General features: G+C 32.0%; 1 protein-coding gene across 2 annotated transcripts in view; it reads left to right on the plus strand.

Moving 5' to 3' along the window:
• Window positions 1-21,546, plus strand: part of LOC142318450 (uncharacterized) — a 120,348-nt gene that overhangs the window by 75,759 nt on the left and 23,043 nt on the right. Inside the window, exons 1-3 of one of the 2 annotated variants that reach the window (XM_075355035.1) lie at window positions 5,761-5,869; window positions 14,023-14,190; window positions 18,168-18,257. In XM_075355035.1, the coding sequence (XP_075211150.1) occupies window positions 14,061-14,190; window positions 18,168-18,257 (220 nt within the window). In that variant the 5' untranslated portion in view covers window positions 5,761-5,869; window positions 14,023-14,060. Of the gene's footprint in view, window positions 1-5,760; window positions 5,870-14,022; window positions 14,191-18,167; window positions 18,258-21,546 lie in introns of those variants that run through there. The other variant, XM_075355036.1, reaches the window with a different exon arrangement.

Raw genomic sequence — 21,546 nt, forward strand, 5'->3', positions numbered from 1 at the left:
GCAGGGAGGACCCGCAACCACAGGTGGTCAGGAAACGACCACATGCAGTATTGGACGAACCGCCGTAAGGTAACGGCCGGCCAGGTAAGCCATGCCACTAAAAAGAGGTAAGTCCTACTGCAAATTATGCAAACATCCATATATATAATTATTACATTTAATTATTATACTAATAAGAGTCAACAATTGCAGCGTGGGTTGCCCCCGGGCCGCCACAGGCAACTTCCAAATTATAATTGAGGTTAAAAACATATCTGACTCTTACGGATAAGAGTTAACATAATGGCATGACAAATTATGTCATCCCCACCAAACTAAAACGCAAATAGTTTATACAAATTATAGAAATACACTTACACATATGTTTCTAGGATAGTATGCGTATACAATAAGCAAACCCCTTAAACCAATCCCCTCTGCTCAATCCTCCATCACCTTCCGCACCAGAAGAAAGAAGAGACGACGAGGCAGCAGAAGAAGAAGACGATGAAGAAAGAACTGCTGCTGAAAGAAGAAACCTGCCTTCTCGCCCGCTTAGTTCTTAGAACTACAAGCAAAGCGGTGACTTAAAGGTTACTCAAGAGAAGAGTTAGGCAAGGTCTACGGCTTCGCAGTGAGGGCCAACCAAAAGAAGACAGGCGGACACTCTACCAAATTCCGCTCCCACTTCCATACCTATCCGGCAGCATGACTGCCTTAACCCGCCACCACCAAATACCACGGTGATAAAAGAGCAATCTTTATCACCAATTCAACAGTTCAATCCGCTGTGCGCTTGGGCTTTTTTCTTTTTCAGGCAAAACTCCAAGTACTACAAGGACAGCTAGAAGAAAGCGTGTTTGGCCAGCCACCACCTGACCCCCCAAACCCTCCGCGGACCATTATATTTTGAAGGGCCAGACCAGCACCTGCACCAAGTTCAAATTTAAGTATAATAGGGGGGCGTCTTATTCAAAATTGTCACCACCCCGGCGCACGGGCGCACGAAAAACAACCTGCGTTATGTATATCTCTCCTGCCTGCCCTCACGGCGGGCAGACAACTAATACTTAATAGAGGTATATCGCGCTCAGAATAGTAAACCACAAATCATACTTCTACTGACTGAGATAGCTCTGAGGCGCAACGCCCCAGAGCAATCCATCCAACCACATTTCCTTAATTCAAACCAAGTTAAACTGAATTGAATTAAGTAAATAAATAAGAGTAGGCCCAAAAATCGCCTCCGACGTCCCTTCCTTATGAGAGGACGCCACCTTAAACTAAGGATTTCAGCCAACTCTTGGCTGAAATGGAGCGCGTCACGGAAGATAAGCTTATTAGCAAATCGTTCCGCCGGGCCCCTACCGACAAACCATCCATTGGATCGGAACGCAATCCAAACTTCACCAAACGAATAAACGCCAACTACTATTAATAACCGCCAGTGAAATAGAATCACCCAGCAGCAAAGGACGAAAGTCCGTATACTGCGAAAAATAGGAGGGTATTGCACCCTCCGACATCCTTGCGTTCCGTTTCCGCAAGATGCAACTGCCGCGTGACTGTGCCCCACATACTCGTGGACTGCATATGTTATGCGGCATTGCGTCGTAAATTTAAACTACCTAGTAACATCCGTGGTATCTTGCGTGATGATAAGGAGGTTTTAAACCGGATGTTTATGTTTTTACGTAGTATAGGGTTAATGCAAAAAATGTAATAAGTATGTATTCTTTTGTAATTGTATGTATTGTCCTATGTATTGTTTTTGTTATCCGAGTAGCGAGCCTTTTACACTCCCTATCGGATTTTTGTTTTCTTTCTATATATATATATTCATATTTTTTTGTTTTATTGTTTGTTTTTTAAATTCGTCTGTGATATTAGTTGTAAGATTTTTGTGATATTAGTTGTAAGACTTTAAACGTAATAGTTTTGAGTTTTATCTCCTTTTTTATTTATGTTTAATGTGATAGTTTTTAACGTAGTTTTAAGTTACATGTTAGTGTTTTTGTTATCCGAGAATGGGCCTTTTACACCCATTCCGGATTTTGTTTCTGTGATAGTAGTTTTAAGTCTTAATTTTATCTAACAACTTTAATTACTTTTATTTATTTATTTATTTTCCGGGCGATGATAACGTTCAACCGTTTTTCGCCCTAAAAAAAAAAAAAAAAAAAAAAAAAAGCACCTAATCTAACACACGCAACGCACACCGAGAACAGACTGGTGACAGTTGGTAACCGCATTCTGAGGCCATTATGTTGTACGCTGCGCCCGTCTGGGCTCACTCATCGTTTACAACACCAAAGCTATAGGGACATTATTTTACGAGCCCAGCGTCTTCTTCTGTTAGCGGTTGTCGGTGGTTACAGGACTGTCTCGCGAGAGGCAGTTACTGTGATCGCAGGCATCAAACCTGCGGATATTTCGGCTACGGAACGTAGCCAGCGGTATTTTGCTAGGAAGGCTGGCCTTCTTACTACTGTGCGTATGCGTGAGATCGAAGACCAAGGTTTCGACTCTTGGCAAGATAGGTGGAACACTTCTTTGACAGGTCGTTATACGCATGGTATATTCCCCGATGTTAGAGAGTTGCGAGCAATTAGCTGGGTATCCCCCAATCGGCATACCACTCAGTTCCTTTCAGGACATGGTGCATTTAGGGACAAATTGGCTAAGTTTAGGTTGGTTGATTCCGGCTTCTGTCCGGACTGTAGGGTCGATGACACTGTGGACCATGTCCTCTACATATGTCCCCGGTACGAAGCTGAACGTACCAGAGTTACTAGGGACCCCGAGAGAGTAAACTCTTGTTTTGGATCTACGAGTCAACTGGAGGACTCGTAGAGAGTGGAAAATAGTTGCTGGCTTCCTTCGCTTCCTCGCCCTGAGCAGGACCGCCGAAGGGATCTAGTAGGTGATAGGAACCTGGGTGGCTAGGGACCGCCTGGGCAGTTGACTGGCCGAAGGTAGGCGCTTAAGGCAGCGTGCCTCGGTTAGATGTATTGGTGGTATGCGTTGAATCAGGCTGTCGGCGGAGTTGCGGCCGTTGTCGGCGGGCGGGATTATTCTTGTCCGGCGGGTGCGGTCGCGCTCCGACGAGGGCATTTTGAGCTAAAGTCACTGTCGGCGGGGCTTCTCTGGGTGCTGCTTAGGTGGTACGTAGGGGAGTCTTGGCGGCAATTGCGAAAGATGGTGAATGTCACGCGGGACTCCGCGATGGCGCTGTACGGGAGTAGGCGTTTATTCTCCTCTCCCGGGCAGACCGGAACGGAGTCAGATAGAAACTCATTAGAGTATTAAGAGGGGTTCTTAAGGGAACTAGGTCTAAATTTTGATGTTAAACTTTAGTGGGAACTTTAGAGTGGTTTATTGTTGAGGTTGTTAGTGCGACATTCAGATAGTGGCTCTTTATAGTAGGATCTAGGCGCGGGGTCTTCTTTCCGCGGTTAGGTTTCTAGCTTAGTTCTTGAGGGCGACGTGGTAGCTGCAGGTGTCCGTTGTCTTCATTCTGAAGGCATAAACATGTAAATCTATCTCGGGTGAATTTTTACAGATGTAGATGTCCCTCGGGGCATCTGCATCGGTGGCATCTCTGCGGGGCCTGAACTGAAAGCTGTTGTGCGCAATCAGTTTGAGGGCGAGAAGATGTCCTCCGTTAAAGCCACTGCAGGCTAGGAACGGAGGGGGTGGTGTAGCGACCGGACACGCTGGGTGGGTTCTTCTCCACTCGGGGGGGGGGGGGGGAATCGAGATGGTAACCGCATTCGCACACAGGTCAGAATTGTAATAATAAACAACCTTGGATTATGTTGTTTATAACATCATTCACTGATTTGTTGACAAACCCTAGTCCGTTTAATGCGAAATCGGCAAAATTGTGGTTTCTCGAACAATGTTATGTCTGCGACCTTGACCAAAAACTGACCACTGTTATTTAACTAATATTAATATTAACATTAATTACAAAAAGGAAACAAATTAGAAAACATCTCTAAAAAGTAATAAATAAATTATATAAATATCTAATAAATAAAAAATAAATAAATGTAATAATTATTCAATTTTAAAATTAAAAGTAATGAAAATATTTACTTAAATAAAAGGTGGCGCAATTTTTATAATTTATTTAAAACAACACAACATTTATTTTTACAACAATTAATCTTCATTTTCATTTTAAAGTTCATCTTCAAATTCTGCTTGTAATCTAAGCCAAATTGAACGCACTCTTTCCGCTTAAAGTTTCATTTTAATTAATTATGAATTTTTATTTAATGAATTCATAATTACGATTACAATTATAATAACGATAATAATTAACAGTTTTTCAGATTACCGTCAAATGTAATAACTTTGTGCAAGATTTCTAAATTTAATTTTTATTTTTAATCTCGGAAAAGTCATCTTGGTGCAAATTTGAACCATCAAAGAATTAATACTTGAGATATTTTATTACAGATAAATAAAGTATATACATATACTAAATAACCTTTTTAAACAAAAAATATATTTTTAAATAAAGCAAATGTCTGTAAATACTTATTCGAAAAGATTGTTATAAAAACTGCGCCACGCTTTTATTTAATTAAATATTTTCATTACTTTTTAATTTTAAAATTTAATAATTATTACATTTATTTATTTTTTATTTATTAGATATTTATATAATTTATTTTTTACTTTTCAGTGCATTTTTATATTTGTTAATATATTTTTTTGTTTAAAATTCTCAATTTGATTTAATTCTTATTTTTTACTTTTTAGAGGGTTTTTCTAATTTGTTTCCTTTTTTTATTAATGTTAATATTAATATCAGTTAAATAAAAGCTTTTTTAAAAAATAATTTTTTCTATATAATCAAATATATTTTTATAATTTTTTTAAGACTAAAAAAAAGTAAAAATATTTATTTTTATACATCAAAGTTACATAGGTGTACCAAACTTCAATCATTTTCATGCGATAGTTCATGAGAAATGAAAATTTTCAACTAATCAACTGGATGAATTTAGCGTAGGGATTTGTGTGGGAGCGTGGGGGTGGGTCATATCAAATCCCGACACCGTAGTGCTGTATTGTCATCGAAGTTACATACGTGTACCAAATTTAATTGGTTTTCATACGATAGATCAAAAGATATAGCAGTTGCAAGATTTGATTATTCCTAAAGCGAGTTAAATAAAAGCTTTTAATTAATATGATGAAATACGTAGTTGTAATTGGGCGTAGGCTTGTTATTGCCGAAGGGAATAAATAAATTATTTTTATTAATTTTTTTTCTTTTAATGAAGCAATACCAAAGTGAAAACAACTGTATTTTAATGTTTTATGTATTTTACCTTCAGATTACCTTAGCATGGAATTATAATTAATACTAAGTTTTAAAATTTTTTGATTGGTTACAACAAATTTTTATAATTTTTTTATTTAATAGTAATTATTTTTTTCTTTTGATAAAAAAAAAAGAAGAAATTAGAATGTTATCAGCAGTTAGAGTTATAATTATGTTAAGTTTTATGAAAAACTGAGAAAATTCACCGACTTTTTTCCCAGCTTTCTTTTATTTCTTTCAGTTTTCCCTATACATATTTCTTATCCATAAATTTATTCTCGTTTTTTTTTATTCTGTACTTTTATCTGTCTTTCAGTCAGTGTCGAAAAAAATTTATGTAAGTGTGCAAATACTTGAATTTGTGTGAGTATATACGAAAAGGGTTAAATATTTATTTTATGTAAACATAAAAAAACGATAATTTTACGCGTCTGCGCTTCTGACTGGAACAGTATTTTATCGATTTAGGTTCGTATATTCATTAAACGTCGCTACAGGAGTGGCGCAACAGGAAGCTTAATTCTAAGTAACATCGGCACAGGTAAAAAGGTAGGATCTATACATATATTTTTTTATTATTATTCTTTTAATTTTTATTTGCAACATTTCTTTTTGTTAAAATATCACACTATTATTTTATATAATATAAAGGTAAGGTAATGCTTAGCATTTTAATTTAAATGAAAAAAAATTAAATTAATGAATGAAATAATCTTTAAATATAAGTTGTATATACATATTCACTTTTTTTAATAAAATAAACCGTTATTTCTAAATTTATAAAAATATTAATACTTAATTCTTTTGTTTCAAAATAATCTGTTCGAAATTTTACTCACTATCATATTTGATTTAGTTTTATTTGATACGGATAACGATGGCTAAATCAATTTAAATGTATACTTGCTGGGTGAATTTATACTTTAATCCTACTTAAAATTTAGAGTGCACCTTGAAAACAGTCACAGAGAGAACCTCCTGTACGCCCCTCGTCCCATCTCTATGTCCTTTTTCAAAATATTTTTCGTTATTTATTAGCATAAGTTCCAATGCCAAAAATAAATGTTTATAATATAATCAAATCTGTAGGAAGCGTTTTATTAAAACGATTACTGAAATTTTCGAATCTGCTGTGGAAATTAGTAAACCAGATAAAATTAAAAAAAAGTTGGAATAAAACATAATGCAGATAGCTTATTCAAGTGCTATTTCATAACAGAAAAAGGTAACTTGTTGCTTTATACAGATTGGTGTTCATTAAGCGGAGACAGAATTACTGTCCCCGCTTAATACAAAATTACTATTTCCGTATGAATGAATTACCATTCATTCATTGTTCTGCGCTATTTATCCAGTCTTTCTTATAACTATAACGTTGTAAAGCATCTGAGGAAACATCTACAGTAGTCAAGAGTTGTTATCTCTGAAAGTAATAGTAATAATTACGATTTCTTTTCTGTGTTGAACAGAGTGAGAGTATTTTAGAGAGCACCTTTTATATCAAATGAATTTCGAAGGGCTTAATATGTAATATGGGCTGATACGTAATAGCATATTCATATAAGTCAGAGGTGGGAACCTTTTTACCATTAGAGGCCATATTTAAATTAGGCCGCATAAGTTGATATACCTATAAATGCGACTTTGTCAAATTGTTATAGTTTTTGTATAGTTTTATCAATTTATTGCATTAAATAGAAATAATACCAAAAAAAATTAAGTCATTTATTTATATAAATGACTTAATTTTTTTTAGCATAAAACGTTACAATATAAAATATTTTTGTATTCACATAAGGGTAATAACTTGTTTCAACATAAATCTTTAATTATTCTTTTTTTAATAAACAACTGCATATTTAAATACCACTTTAAATAAAAATAATAAAGTAGAAGTATTTTTAAATAAATTTATTAAATTATAAAGAAATACAATAGAACAATAATAATATTGAGTTATAAAAAAAAAAACTAGCAACAATATGTAACAAATAATTATAAAATCCGATAGAAAATTTAAGTTAGTCGGATATTTGCATTTGTTTCTTATTTGAAAGTAATTGAATATTTGGATCGAGCTTCGTAACGCGCATCCTTAATTGATCCTTTAAATGAGCATCTGTAATTTGCGTTCTTAAACTAGTTTTAATTTTTGTCATGAGAGAAAATGTTAACTCGCAGCAGTAATTCCAAAGCAGGAAAGTAAACGGCGTGCATGTTCACATAGCCATGAATATTCAACAACATTTTTCCAGATTTCTATGGGATCCTTTTTAGCGTCAAAAAGGGATTTGAGGATTCTATCTTCCCTCAACTCAATTAAATCTATTTGTAGTTCCGTTGGAGTCTCGGATTTATCTACTAAATATGGTTCAAATACCAGTTTCATAGCAGGAGTGTGTTGGTAAAAATTTGAAAATATTCCAGTATATCCTTCTATTAAAAGAATCCAAGACACCTTCATATTCATCAAATATTTTATTTTCATATTTCTGCTCATTCAACATTTTTGCTAACTCCGGAAGTGTTCTGCAGATATATCCCAACGAGAGAGCAATGTTTTGAAAAATATTATTTTTTTTTGAAACGCTTGGATCTTTTACCACATTTCATATACATACTTCGTTTTACCTTGCAGGAAAATATTTAAATTGTTTTGTTTTGCTATGATATCAGACAAAAATGCAATGTTTCATATGGTAGATCACATAGTTTTCCTTGTTTTTGATAAAAATTAAAAATCTATCGTCGTAAAGTTAAAACTTTTATCAAAACCTGTACTGTTGGTAGCTAGCGAACCTTGCAGTAGTACGTTAGATCAACAATGTACGTTTCCTCGTGTAAAGTTAGCATCTGCCGAAATTCGCGGTGATATATGCAGTTACGCGAATATATTGACAATCGCAATAGTTCTATCTAGAGCGTGTTGCAAAATGGTGGATTTTGCCGATGCAAAATGCGATGAAATGATATCAATCTTTTCAAGTTTTCCTTATTTAATAAAGCAAGGAATCCTTTTTTTTCCTCTCATGGAAGGTGGGCCATCGCTGTAGACACTAACTAAATTATTCACATTTAATTGTAATCGATGACATACTTCTCTGAAGTTTTCGAAAATGTCAACTCCGCGAGTTCTTCCAGTTAGTGAACCTAGCGCAAGAAGTTCTTCGTAACACTGAAAATTTTTAGTTACAGCACGAATAAAATATAAAAATTACGTCTAGTCAGTTTTATCCGTCCTTCATTTAAAGGAATTGAAAAAAAAAACATGTTCATTTTGTGTAATTGTACAAAGTTGCTCTGTTACATTTTGTGCTAATTCGTACTGTCGATCTGTTATAGTTCTTGAAAGAGGCAATTGTTTGTATTTATCAATTTTTTCTGGCTCTAATATACCTACTGCTTCAACAATACATTTTTTAATTCTACGTCACTAATTGGTTTGCCTCTTTTTCCAAGTATATGTGCTATTTTGTAAATAACTTCAACTGCAGTGGTATTTTTCTTTGCAAAAGCACTAAAAGCCGCCTGTTGATGAAGCTTTTTATTTTTAAAGTGCAGCTTGTCGAGATTCACCTTCTAAATTTAAATATTTATGTTCTTTATACGCCAAATAGTGTTTATTTGCATTCGTTTTTTTTAAAAGTAGTTAAAACTGTATTCCACAGCAAATACACCATTTTATATTCCACAGAAGTAAAGAAAAAAATCTAACTCCCACTCTACATTAAATGTTCAGATTTCTTCATTTAATTTTTTTCTCTTATAATTTGACATGATGTAGAGAAAACGAATATCAAATATTTAAGAAAGGGTATACTTGCTAGAAATACAATAAAAGGGCGTAAAAACAGTAACAACTAGATTTTCACAATGGCCGGTAGCAATACGAGACGAGACCGTTGCAAACACACACAGATAACTATAGATCGCCAACTACGCAACATACAGGGGAATGCGGAGCAACGGGAGAAAAGTAGGTACTTATACTTCAGACATGTACAGCTTCGTTCATGCTTAGCCCTCTAGATGGCAGCGGTAGTCTTATTCTGCGGCTAATCCAGATTATTTTATATGTAACAAATTTCAAAACACTTTAAATTCTCAGTCCATATAAAGGACGGAAAATTAGAGAAAGTGTACTTAAAGGCAATGAAATTTGTTACAATGTGAAATAAAACTACAAATTTACAATTCGAGGTGTCTGAGAAAAGTAATGAGATTGGTAGCATCGCGAGTGATCTGGCAACGCTGTGTCTACCGGTCTGTGCTAAACCGGTTTGTTCATCCACTCCACATGCTCAGTAGGAGTTTAAACTCCGTTCAGCCAACACATTATTTTTGACAGCGCCATCAATGAAGTGTTTTTGTTGTGTGTTACGAAAATGGAGCATCGGAATTTAGAGCAACGTTGTGCAATCAAGTTTTGTGTTAAACTTGGGGAATCCGCGAGTGTGATCATTGAAAAGTTGAAACAGGCCTACGGGGAATATTGCTTATCAAGAGCACAAGTTTTCCGTTGGCAAAAATCATTTTTGGAAGGCCGAGAACACTTTGAAGATCAACCTCGCTCAGGGAGACCTTCAACTTGAAAATCTGACGAAACCGTTGAGCGTGTGAGGGTTCTTGTGAGATCAGACCATCTTTTAACAATAAGGATGATGAGTGAACAATTAAGTTTAAACACTTTCACCGTACATCAAATTTTGACAGACGATTTGGACATGCGAAATTGGTGTCGCGAAACCTCACAGAAGAATGGCACACTCGTCATCTTCTCGACGGAAAAAATGTCGAATGAACAAATTAAAGATCAAAACCATGCTGATGATTTGCTTTTTTGACAGTAGGGATATCGTGCATAAAGAATTTGTACTTCCAGGACAAACTGTCAACCAAGTGTTTTACAAAGGTCCTTGAAAGGCTCAGGAAAAGAGTGATTCGCATGAGACCAGACATTATAAACATGTGGATGCTTCATCATGACAATGCCCTGTGTCACTCGGCCATTTCCATCAGGGGATTTTTGACTTCAAAACGCATTCCTACGGTTCCTCCTCAACCTCCCTATTCACCTGATTTGAGTCCTTGTGACTTTTTCCTTTTCCTGAAATTGAAACATGTCTTAAAAGGATGTCATTTTGGAACTCTGGAGAACATTCAAAAGAATGTGACCGACCAGTTAAAAGCCCTACCAGTTGAAGCCTTCCAGCACTGCTACCAGGAGTGGGAACAATGACTCCACCGGTGTATAGCTGCGCAAGGGAACTACTTGCGCAGCTATACTATTATTATCGTTTAAAAAAAATTAAAACTTTGGTAAGTAAAAAGTCAGTCTAATTACTTTTCTTACACACCTCGTATATACATAATATAGCAGGGAAAACAATTACAAAATATATTATCACTTTTTTTTATTATTAAAGACATATGAAAATGTAATACGTGAAAATAGTAGTGTTACCATTTTGCAGTAGGTGGCGTTCTAACATTTGATATATACAGTTGGCTATTACCACCAGTAGTCAATGAAAGTTGCATTCATATGTTCTTTATTTAATTCTATTAATTTTCAATTTGTCGTAATCTATATAATTAAATATTAATTAATACAAAAGCTAACTTTTATGAAGACCGCACAAGAAACTCACAGAGGCTGCATGCGGCCTCAAGGCTGCCACATTCCCCACCTAGGATCTAAGTATATAAGACAATGGGAAATTTACTCATCTCCTTCCCTAGTAAGCCTAGCAGTGGATACTTGTTAATCTTGAGGATGGCTGTGCATACATATATAACATGATGAACTAACAAAAGCTCGGTCATTTTACAATATCATATAAAAGTAAATTTATAGAATTGTTATAATTGCTTTTTGTTTTATATCGACTTCTCAGTTTGATTCGTGTGAAGGTTCTCAGTTTGACTCATGTGAATTTTCTATTTATGTTTAAATTAAAATTTTTACCAAATGTGCCGATTTCAATGAATTTTTTAAACTTTTTTTTGAAAATTTCTTTGGTGGTTCCAGTATTACTTTCTTTCATATCCCTTTCCACTCTGAAAATTTTTTAGTAATTTTTTCACATCTGTTAATGTTCTTTATCCTATGGCTAACTCTGAATATCAGAAAAATAATTAAAAAAATATTTTTCATGAAAAACGACCAGCACCTTGTTAGGTTTTATTTATGAAATAAGGAAAAATTCTAACCAGCATGACTGTGCTTGTTAGGATTATATTGAATAAAATGAGCATGTGTTAAAAAATAAATAAAGAAATTATACTTTAATTTATAAAAGTCACACACTGAAATAAAAAATATGTAAAAGTTGACAAAGATAATTATAATAGTAATGCATTACTGTATATTTAATAATATATTACATATAAAAATTTATATTGATGAAAAATAGTCTAATTAACAAAAATCACCTTTCAGAACAAAACATAAATAAAAAATTATAATTCAGTTCACACAGAATACAGATTAATAAAAAAATTAATTGTAAAATAACATTCTCGCAAAAAGCCAATTAATAATGAAAATTAACATAATTGTCATTTATTTTATTTGAAAACAAAAAAAATTTGTTTTAAAAATCAAAAATTGTAAATGATACCCTAGTAAAGTAGATCATATAACACAAATAAAACATATTTTCACTTTTTATGGAAAGCTTTAAAAAAGTTTTGGTTTTTAAGATGGCAGAGTTATACATTGCACTTCTCACATCAAGTTTTGTTCTGCTTTTGTAATTTACCAGCCTGCAAATTTTGTTGATGTAATTTCATCTACAGTTGGGAAGTGGTCAGACCCATCACACCTTTTGTCATTATAGCGAACTTTAGGGGCGGGTGGGTGGTAATATTTAGACCGTTTTTCAGGTGTAGGACTAGCTTCATCAGTGTCTAAATCTTCAGTATTTCTTCTAAGCCGATCAGAGCTTGCCAGCATTGCTTCAGCAAGCTAAAGTCGAAACTTTAAAAGAGCCATTATCTTTATGTTGAAGTTTAGATTCTCTGTATTGCAGCCAGCTGTTAACAGTTGCCAGATCAATAAAATGCAAAATAACTTTCAGGATCCATTTTTGTGTGCGGAACCATATCTTGTACAACTCCATCAACAGGTCACATAAGTCAACCCCACTCATGCATCAATTATAATGCAATACAATGGATGGGCAAGTAATAGTAATATGTATTTTTTTTTGGATCATCTCTAAATTGTTCTTGAGGTTCAACACCACTACATGTTGAAGCTATTAGAACATTTTTATTGCCCATCCATTCAACAATTATAATTTTTTCGTCAGATCTGACATGCTGAACAGACTTGACTCTTTTCAATTTTGAGTTTTACTGTTGTTGGAGTTTAACATGACTTTTTACTCTATTTTCCATGATTTTTTCAGTTGTCTCTATGCCCAAATCAGACAGTTTTTCAAGTAATGGTATTGTGAAAAATCTGTGAAAGTAGACAAAACTTCCAACTGGAATGCTCTCCACTAAGCGCAACAAAACAAATGGCTCATGACCCAATTCTTTATTTTTTAAAGGAATGGTTATGCCTTGACAGATCTCAAAATCTAATATTATCCCTGTGGCACTTGTAATCATGTAATTTTTTAACCCAACCGGGCGTGGTTTATTTTTAACAGATTGTCTAATTAAGCATTTTCTAGAAAAGGGGATTATTTACTCATCAATTGAAAAATTAATTTTATTCTGAGGAATTGAAAGAAACATATTTCTGACACTATCAATAATAGGCTGAACTTTCCGTAACTTATTTTTTTCAGATTCTAGTGTAACGTTAACTGTATACACAAAATGTAAATTCATTCTTAAAGCTAGAAAGAAACCTATTTTGTGACATGTTCTCAGCTATGAATGGCAAAGCATAGGCTCACTGCCAATATATTGTTAGCCTTGGATATCCAGCAGCACCCATTATTAGATTAATGCCAAAGAATTTTTTTAATTTCACGCTATTAGTTTCTAGGGATTCACTGAGCTGAATACACTATTTTGTATTTGAATGCTATGTCCACTGAAACACAGGTGTTCCTCTATTGTGCAAACTCTACTCTTTTCACAAAAGGGATTGACTGAATAATAAATGTCATTGTTCTCAGAAAACTCTGACTGGAATCTCTTGTATATAAGATGCTTTATATGATTCAGTAGCAGAATAAAAACTAAGGAAGATGGTATAAATTAACAAATTTTCTACTCCTTTTTGTGGGAAAAGATGGATTACTGATTTCATCATTAAGGGAAAATTAATTTTCTAATGATTTTTTTTTGAAAACTTTGTTATTAAACCCTTGCATTATTTTTAAATGCTGCTTCAGCACATGATTTTAACACCTCAAAAACCAAAAGATATTTTGGTTTATAAATTTTGAAAAATTATTTAATTCACTATCAGTAAGCATACTGTTGTTCATGTAATTCAGTCGACTCATTTGAATTACCCCATTTAATACTTATTAATAACAGGTTTCAAGTATAGTATAGTAGATATAAATTTTATTTATAGAGAAAAAGATTACTGTCTTACTAAATTCAAAAGTTTCTTTGAAATCCAACATGGTTGTATGAAATGTTGGTTATAGTTAATTATTAATTAATACAGAATACTTTTATAATGTATTGCCTGACAAATAAAAAAATATTATGTTTTTTTTTTGTTTCAGTTATAAGTTGCTAAATCTATATACTTGCACAGATCAATATGAAACGTGCCATAGCAGTACTTCTGCTGGCATCATCAGTATTTGGGATTCCATCCTCACTATTAGAAGATGTAAAAGTTGCAAAGATGGCACCTGCTAGATCATCTATTGCTTATCTTCCACATAAAGGTTTCTTAATGTTGCATATTTTATGATAATTTTTTCCTTCTACTGCTGTGAAATAAATGAACATATTATTTCCTTAAATAAGGTGCTATTAGAAAGTGTTTAATGTGTTGATTTGCACACATTAATTTCTTTCCAGTAACTATCGAAAACTATTCTACTGTCATCATTATTATGGTCACAACATAACCATCAAGTACAGTTTCCAGCTGCAAACATGACCTGCTTGAAATATAAGCCTTTCCACTCTTCCTATTTCATCCCCAAACCTGTTCCTTAACTTCCTTTCATACTTCTCTCCTCTTCTGTGGACATAACTGACTTCTTTTCCCTAAACCACCTACCTATACCTTGGCCTATTTTCTACCCAGCACTTATCATTTTGTGTATCTTCCTAGGTATTCTATTTTGTTACTTTTCTCTGTTCTCTCTTTGGACAAATGTTCCAGCTCATCCTTTTCCTACCTATTTTTTCTTTCTAAAGTTTCCATAAAAGTTCATTAAAGTATCCTTGAATCGTTTTTCCCCTACTCATTTATTTTCATTATTTACCTTATTCATTCTGATTTCTGTTTTATTAATATTTAATCATCGACAGTAAAATTTGCATTTATATTAAATCTGTTTTACCATAATTACATGTTTAAACTTAAATCAGCTGAGCAGCTTTTTTTTTGACATTCAGATACTGGTTACTTACCATACAGGATACAGGATTTGAACCTGGTTAAAATTGTGTTAAGACAATTAACTTGTTAGATTGTGTGCAATTCATCCACCCACTCATTCATACTTAACTTGTATTCATTAAGTCACAGTCACAAAATTTCAAAACTTTGTGTCTTCATTAAACTTTTCTAATAATAAAATGTAATATATCTGAGTAACTACTAAAGAGGTACATTAAATATTGGTAAAATAAAATAAAAATGACACATATAGGTGTGATGTAAAATATGCTGTCTAGAAATAAAAAAGATAATTTAAATGTAAAAAAAGATACCTGTTGTGCATGAAAAATCATTAAACCTTTCATCAGCTTCTTCATTTCTACTTTCTTATTATTATTAGAATTTATTTACTTTTTATTTAATGAATTCATGGCAATCAACCTTTTCATACTCAATTCTTTCAGCGAATGAATAACTTAAGAAAAAAAAATTAAATTAAATTTACATACATATGTACGTTAACTTAATTTATTTTATCAAAAAGAGTTTCTAATTTATTTGATTTTTGAACTATGTATATATATATATATATATCCATAAATTTTTATCTGGGATTTTATTTATTCACAATTCTTTTAAATCCTTAAAAAAATTGTAACTGATAAGTTTTGTTATATTTCTTTTGTCAACACTTCTGTTATTTATTTACTTATTGTTCTAATGATAAGTTCAATATCCAATCCCCATCACTTTATATACATATATATTTTTTAAAGTGGATGAGAGGTTAATTTTATAGTGTATGAAATACGTCAAATGCCAAACCTGATTGGGATTTGAACCCAAAACTTTGCAGATGAAAAACAAAAATCACTCTGCTAGAAGTTATCATTCTGTTATCATCACCAGATCAAGATTGCATTTAAAGCAGGCTATGCATATGTACTGTGATGAACTTCCAGAGGGTTTGTTAAAGTTGAACCATAAACAATTTTTATATGTTACAGTTTGAAAAATTATTACACAGCAGTTTGTTTAGTTAACATAATTGATGCAGTTAAACAATAAAACTTAATAAATTGTTGTTAAAAAAATTATAGATGGATGTCCTTAGTGCTGATAGAATGCTGAAATCAACAGTTTACATAATGGTAAAAGAAAACGAACAGCATACAGGTTACTTTTCATAGTTTACTATTGCTTTGTGTAGGCTAATAGAGGTTTCAAGAATCCAACCCTTACTGTTATACAACTAATAAGTTATGTTTAGATATATTCACAGAGTAGGATCTACAGGATTATTAATGCAGCAATCCTCAGATGATTTTACCTTGAATATAAGTCAGAATTCACTATGAAATCATTGCATGAAATTTTTATTTTAGTTAAACAAATGCAAAACCAACTTCCGAAGTTACATTTATTCATGAAATTAGCGTTTAACAGAAAGTTGAAATTCTAATAATACAAGATTTAAAAAGAACTTAAAAAAAAGATTTTTTTGTGCAATGGAAAACTAATCATTCACATTTTTTTTAAATTTTATTTTATCAAAATGTAAAAACAATTGAATAATAAGTATTAAACAAAACAAAAACTTAATGATAGGTTTGAAGTTTATTTTTTTTTTAATTTTGGTGGGTAGAAAAATTTAAGTGCACATATGATATTATGCTGATTAGAATATTAATATGGAATGTTAAATAAAACCATTGTAAACAAAGGTAAGTACCAAATTTTTTTTAACCAAATCATACAGATAATAAGTACCATTTTATTTTTTAAGATTTATCACCTTTTTTTATTCATTTATAAGCTCTTATTTGAGTGAATTTTCAGAAAATCTAACTCCAGAAAAGAGAAAGGGATTACTTTGTTTATTTTATGACTGCCTCAATAACTAACCTGTTAGTTTGGTTAAAAGGGCTATTCTGAAACTAACTTCTGATTGGTAAGTAAAAAAAAAAACAACTGAAAGAGATGTTATTTGTTGTAAATATTGCTTACCTCCCTATCTAAATATGTAATGTATTTCTTCAAATAATTTCTACCTATTGGCAATTATTACAAAGTGACACTAACTTTTACAGACCCTAATATCAGCACTTGGCTACTGTGGTACCCAGCCTCATCTATAATCAAAATCATTATCATTAATCTGAGGTCAATTAACCTTATCTATAAGTTCCTTGTTGTTTTCAAAGCAGTTTGTAGCCAGCCACACTTTCATCTTGGTAAAGAGAGGTACACACTTCATACCATGTCTGATTTATAGAGAGTGATAAAACATCTTCCACTTGAACTGCTGAAGTAATGCCTTTGTGCAACTTGCAGAATGGGACCATAATTATCATTCAAAAACAGCTTACATTATCACACTTTTTTTTTGAAAATATGTTCTGAAATTTCCTCAGCGTTTTACAATAAACTTATGATGTTACTGACATCCCAGGTCTTATTAATAAAATTTTCTTGTGGCATTAAAACACTAGCCATAATTCTTTGATTTGGATCAAAGAAGCATAGTGTCTAATAGTAGTAGTGTCTAATTATTTTTTTTTATCTTATTAGGTGGATGGATGTATGTTCACTAAATTGTTTCTTGGTCCCTACATTTATGAACTTTGCCCATATCTTTATCCCTGTCACAATTTTTGCCAAAGTATTTATTCTACTCAAATCACTCAATGCATTGGTGACACATTCCATGTTTTATAAACTGCTCTTTGCCATTTCTGGACAGAATAGGTAGGATATGGAGATGTAATGGGTTAATAAATTGCTGATGACTACTGTGCACATGGTGTGTTGCTATCGCAACCAGTTTTTAACAGCCAATAAGAAGTCCTAATGGGCTAGCTCTTATGTAAATGTCAATATTATAACAGTAATATCTATACATTATATTATGAAATTATAATTCAATAATTATATCGCAATAAAAATCATTTAATTTTTACTTATTCATTATTTTCCTCTCAACTTTTCCATAATAATTAACCAGATTAATTCATGCACTATATGAATGATGATTAATGCTTTCTCATTCTAAATAAATTTTTCTTTCCTCTTTAAAAATAATACTATAACATCCCATTTGGGTTTAAGCTAATAATAATAGAAGAAAATAACACCATATGCAGTAACTCATCATTGGCTAAATAATACCATGTAGAATACCCATACTTACAAAACATTTTTCATAATTTTTATGCTTATCCAGTTAAAAAAAGTAATCTTTTTAATTAACAAGAAGGTTTTCATTGATAGTATATAACATGAAAACATTGTTTTATGTGTATGTTACAGTAAAAAGGGCACAAGATGCATTCCTTTATGATAATCAACACAGTTTATCACCATTAGCTGAAACAAGATTTCCTCATGCTAATAAAAGAGGTAACATTCATAATTATTATTATTGTAAATAATTATCACAACATCTTATCAAATAATTGATAAATAATAATAAATATAATTTGCACATATCAGAAATCATTGTCTACAAATATTTTATGTAGATGACAATTTTATCCTATGATTTAAATTAACCCTCCATCAGGCGCAATATGTAAACTAACACAAACGGGCGCATTGTATCTGAAAGATACTTAATTCCTATATGGTCTAAATATGATATTATTTGTATATTTTTAATTTTTTTTATTATATGTATATCCTTTGAATCACTAATTGAATCAGACACTTTTTATTTTGAGTTACACTTTTCACATATCATTACTGCATGTTCTAAACAAAAATAGTTGTTGCAGTTTATGTAGGTATATTTAGTCAGATGAGTCTTTTTGTAGTGAACTGCACATGATGTACAGTGTTTTCTTTTATTTGCTGTAGATGGTCCAGCTAGTACTTCATGATATACAGGTGTTGTGAGTAGACGATGGATCTTCTGCAAACTTTGCTGAAGAGGTTTAGGAATTCCTGCTGCCTTACAACTTCTGATTTTCAGTTGTTCAGAAATCAATTCTTGTGAAAGTTTTTTAAGAAATATTCTTCATGAAATCATCTCTATTTGGTTTCCATGTATGATAATAATAATTTGAGCATTTATTCCAGCTACATTCAGCATAGAATAAAAAATTACCATTGACCAACGACGAGTGATTCTTGCAACATTATATGTGGAACACATCTTGTCAATTACATCTACACCCAATTTGGTATCACATGGTATGTTACCATGTGAGGCTTATACTGCTCACCAGTACTTTCATCAATAAAATCGTCAACGTGTAGACTTTAAACAATTAACACATTTTTTTCTTTTTTAGGGACATAAGATATAATAGCTGAATCCTTGCGAAAACCAAACATACTTGAGTTTAGTGGTCTGATTTAAAAATTTTTGAATTTAACAGAAATTTGTTTTATTTTTTTTTTAAAGTTCCAACAAAAGAAAGATTTTTTTTTTAGTTTTTCCACAAGTATTTTGTCTGAAAATGTATTGTTAAATCAAATCATTTTTATTCTTTCAACCATTACAGTGTACAGTATATAACATTTTTATACAAACAGTAAACTTTATTAGGCACTTATTATATAAAAAAATAAAAACAGTAAAAAAGCAAAAATTAAAATTAAATATGTACTTTAAAAAAATTAAAATTAACTTTAACTGGTTCAAAAGAACTAGGTGCCTTATTTAGGCATTGCCTGTCTCAAGGTTACCATGACACTTAAAAATTAGTAATTGAGTTAATGGAGAATTAAAACTAAAATTATTAAATTAAAACTAGAGTTAAAAAAAATTAAAACTAGTAATTAATAATTTACAGCAAAGCAAACAAATATAAAATATTAAAAAAAGTAATAATAAGGATTTACCAGCATGAATTCTATAATTTGAGAAAATGTATTATATAACAACTAGTAATAATAAAGATAAAAGCTACTCTAAAAAAATACAAAATTTAATACATAACATTAGAATACAAATATTACTGATAAACACTCTTTACAATGTACAGTGCTGATAACCAGTTTTTCAAATTTCTTTTAAATAGCTCAATGTTTAGAGAGGTTTTTTTTTATAAATACAGGTAATTTATTAAAGATTCTTGGGGAAAAATATGTGTAAAATTTATTAAATGTAGTAAAATTTGATTTTGGCATGTGAAAGTAATGCCTAGACCTCAACTGTTGTCGGTATACATTAATTTATTTTGGTTTGTTATCACTTCTTTTGTAAAACAAATTTAAAACTTTATATACATACAGATGTTGTAATGGGAAGATATTTAGATTAAAAACAATTTGTTTTGAACATTCAGTTGGGGCTTTTTTGCAATTATTCTAATAATTTTTTTTTGTATGTTACTAATAGGAATTAAGTTTGTGTCAAAAGCCACTCGATAACAACTTAATCCATAATCTAATCTACTTTGTACCAAAGAAAATTAGAGCTTTCTACTGATCTTTTGAGGGCAGAGATTAGTTAGGAAGTAAAAAAATTCTTGTGATTTTATTTAACTTTTTCATTAAGCTGTCTATGTGGATTTTCTAGGAGAGTTGTTCATCTATGAGAATACCCAAATATCCCATAGAAAATTCTCTAAGTATGGGGGAACATGTTTGGCACTGCGTGAAACAAGACACTGCAGACACCCATAAGTAAACAAGTTAAAAGAGTCTTGAGATTTTCTTAGAGAGAAATTTATGTAGTTTGTTTTTTGAGTGCTTAGAATCATTTTATGTTTAGAGAACCATAACCTTAATTTGAGCAAATCTTCTTCCATAGCATCTTTATTTTCCAACCAAGATGTACCGTGATAAAATAACACATTATCATATGATAACGCATATCATAATGCAATAGTGCATTATCATATGCACTATTAATTCTTCCATCACATAAGCTGTTAATATATATGAGAAACAAAATTGGGCCTAATATGGTTCCTTGAGCTACCCCAGTTTTAACAAAACCCCAGTCAGTAATCTGTTCTCCTACTTTTAACACATAGTTTCTTACCTGATAAGTAACTTTCAAACCACCTATGTGCCACTCCTCTAATGCCACAGTCCACATTATTTGTAAAAATATACTGTGATCCACCATATTAAATGCTTTTGTTATATCAAGAAAAAGGCCACTGACTTTTCATCCTTCGTTTAGTCCTTTCACAACTGATGAAACAACACAAAGAAGTGCATCCTCCCTATTATGCTGTTCTAAAAATTCAAATTGATATTTCTAAAAAAGTTTATTTTATTTAAAAATTTGAGGAGTTGAAATTTGATTATTTTTTCAAAAATTTTGGAAAAAGTTGAAACTAAAGAAATAGGTCTATAATTAGATAATCATGTCTTTGGCCTTTTTTATGCAACGAAATAACAAGAGCATTTTTTAGATCACCGGGATATTTGCCGGTCTCATTGATGTTATCCATTCCTGGTGACTTATTTTTCTTTAAAGATTTAACCATTTTTTCAACAATACAACTTGTAACTGGTTATAAAAAAATTGAGTTGGTTACATTTTTATGATTAAAATATTTTTTTTTTTATTTATCATGGTTAGGTGCGTCATTAAGACAATCACAAACCCAAAAGGTGGAAACCCACGGAAAGGCAGATGGTCAGGATAGTAGATGCCACGGGGACAGATGTCGCTCTGCAAGGGGATCCGAGTCCGGATAAGATGGAAGAATTCCTGAAAGTAATGTGT

The sequence above is a fragment of the Lycorma delicatula genome, chromosome 1 (assembly GCF_047948215.1).
Source record: "Lycorma delicatula isolate Av1 chromosome 1, ASM4794821v1, whole genome shotgun sequence".
Classification (NCBI taxonomy): Eukaryota; Metazoa; Arthropoda; class Insecta; order Hemiptera; family Fulgoridae; genus Lycorma; species Lycorma delicatula.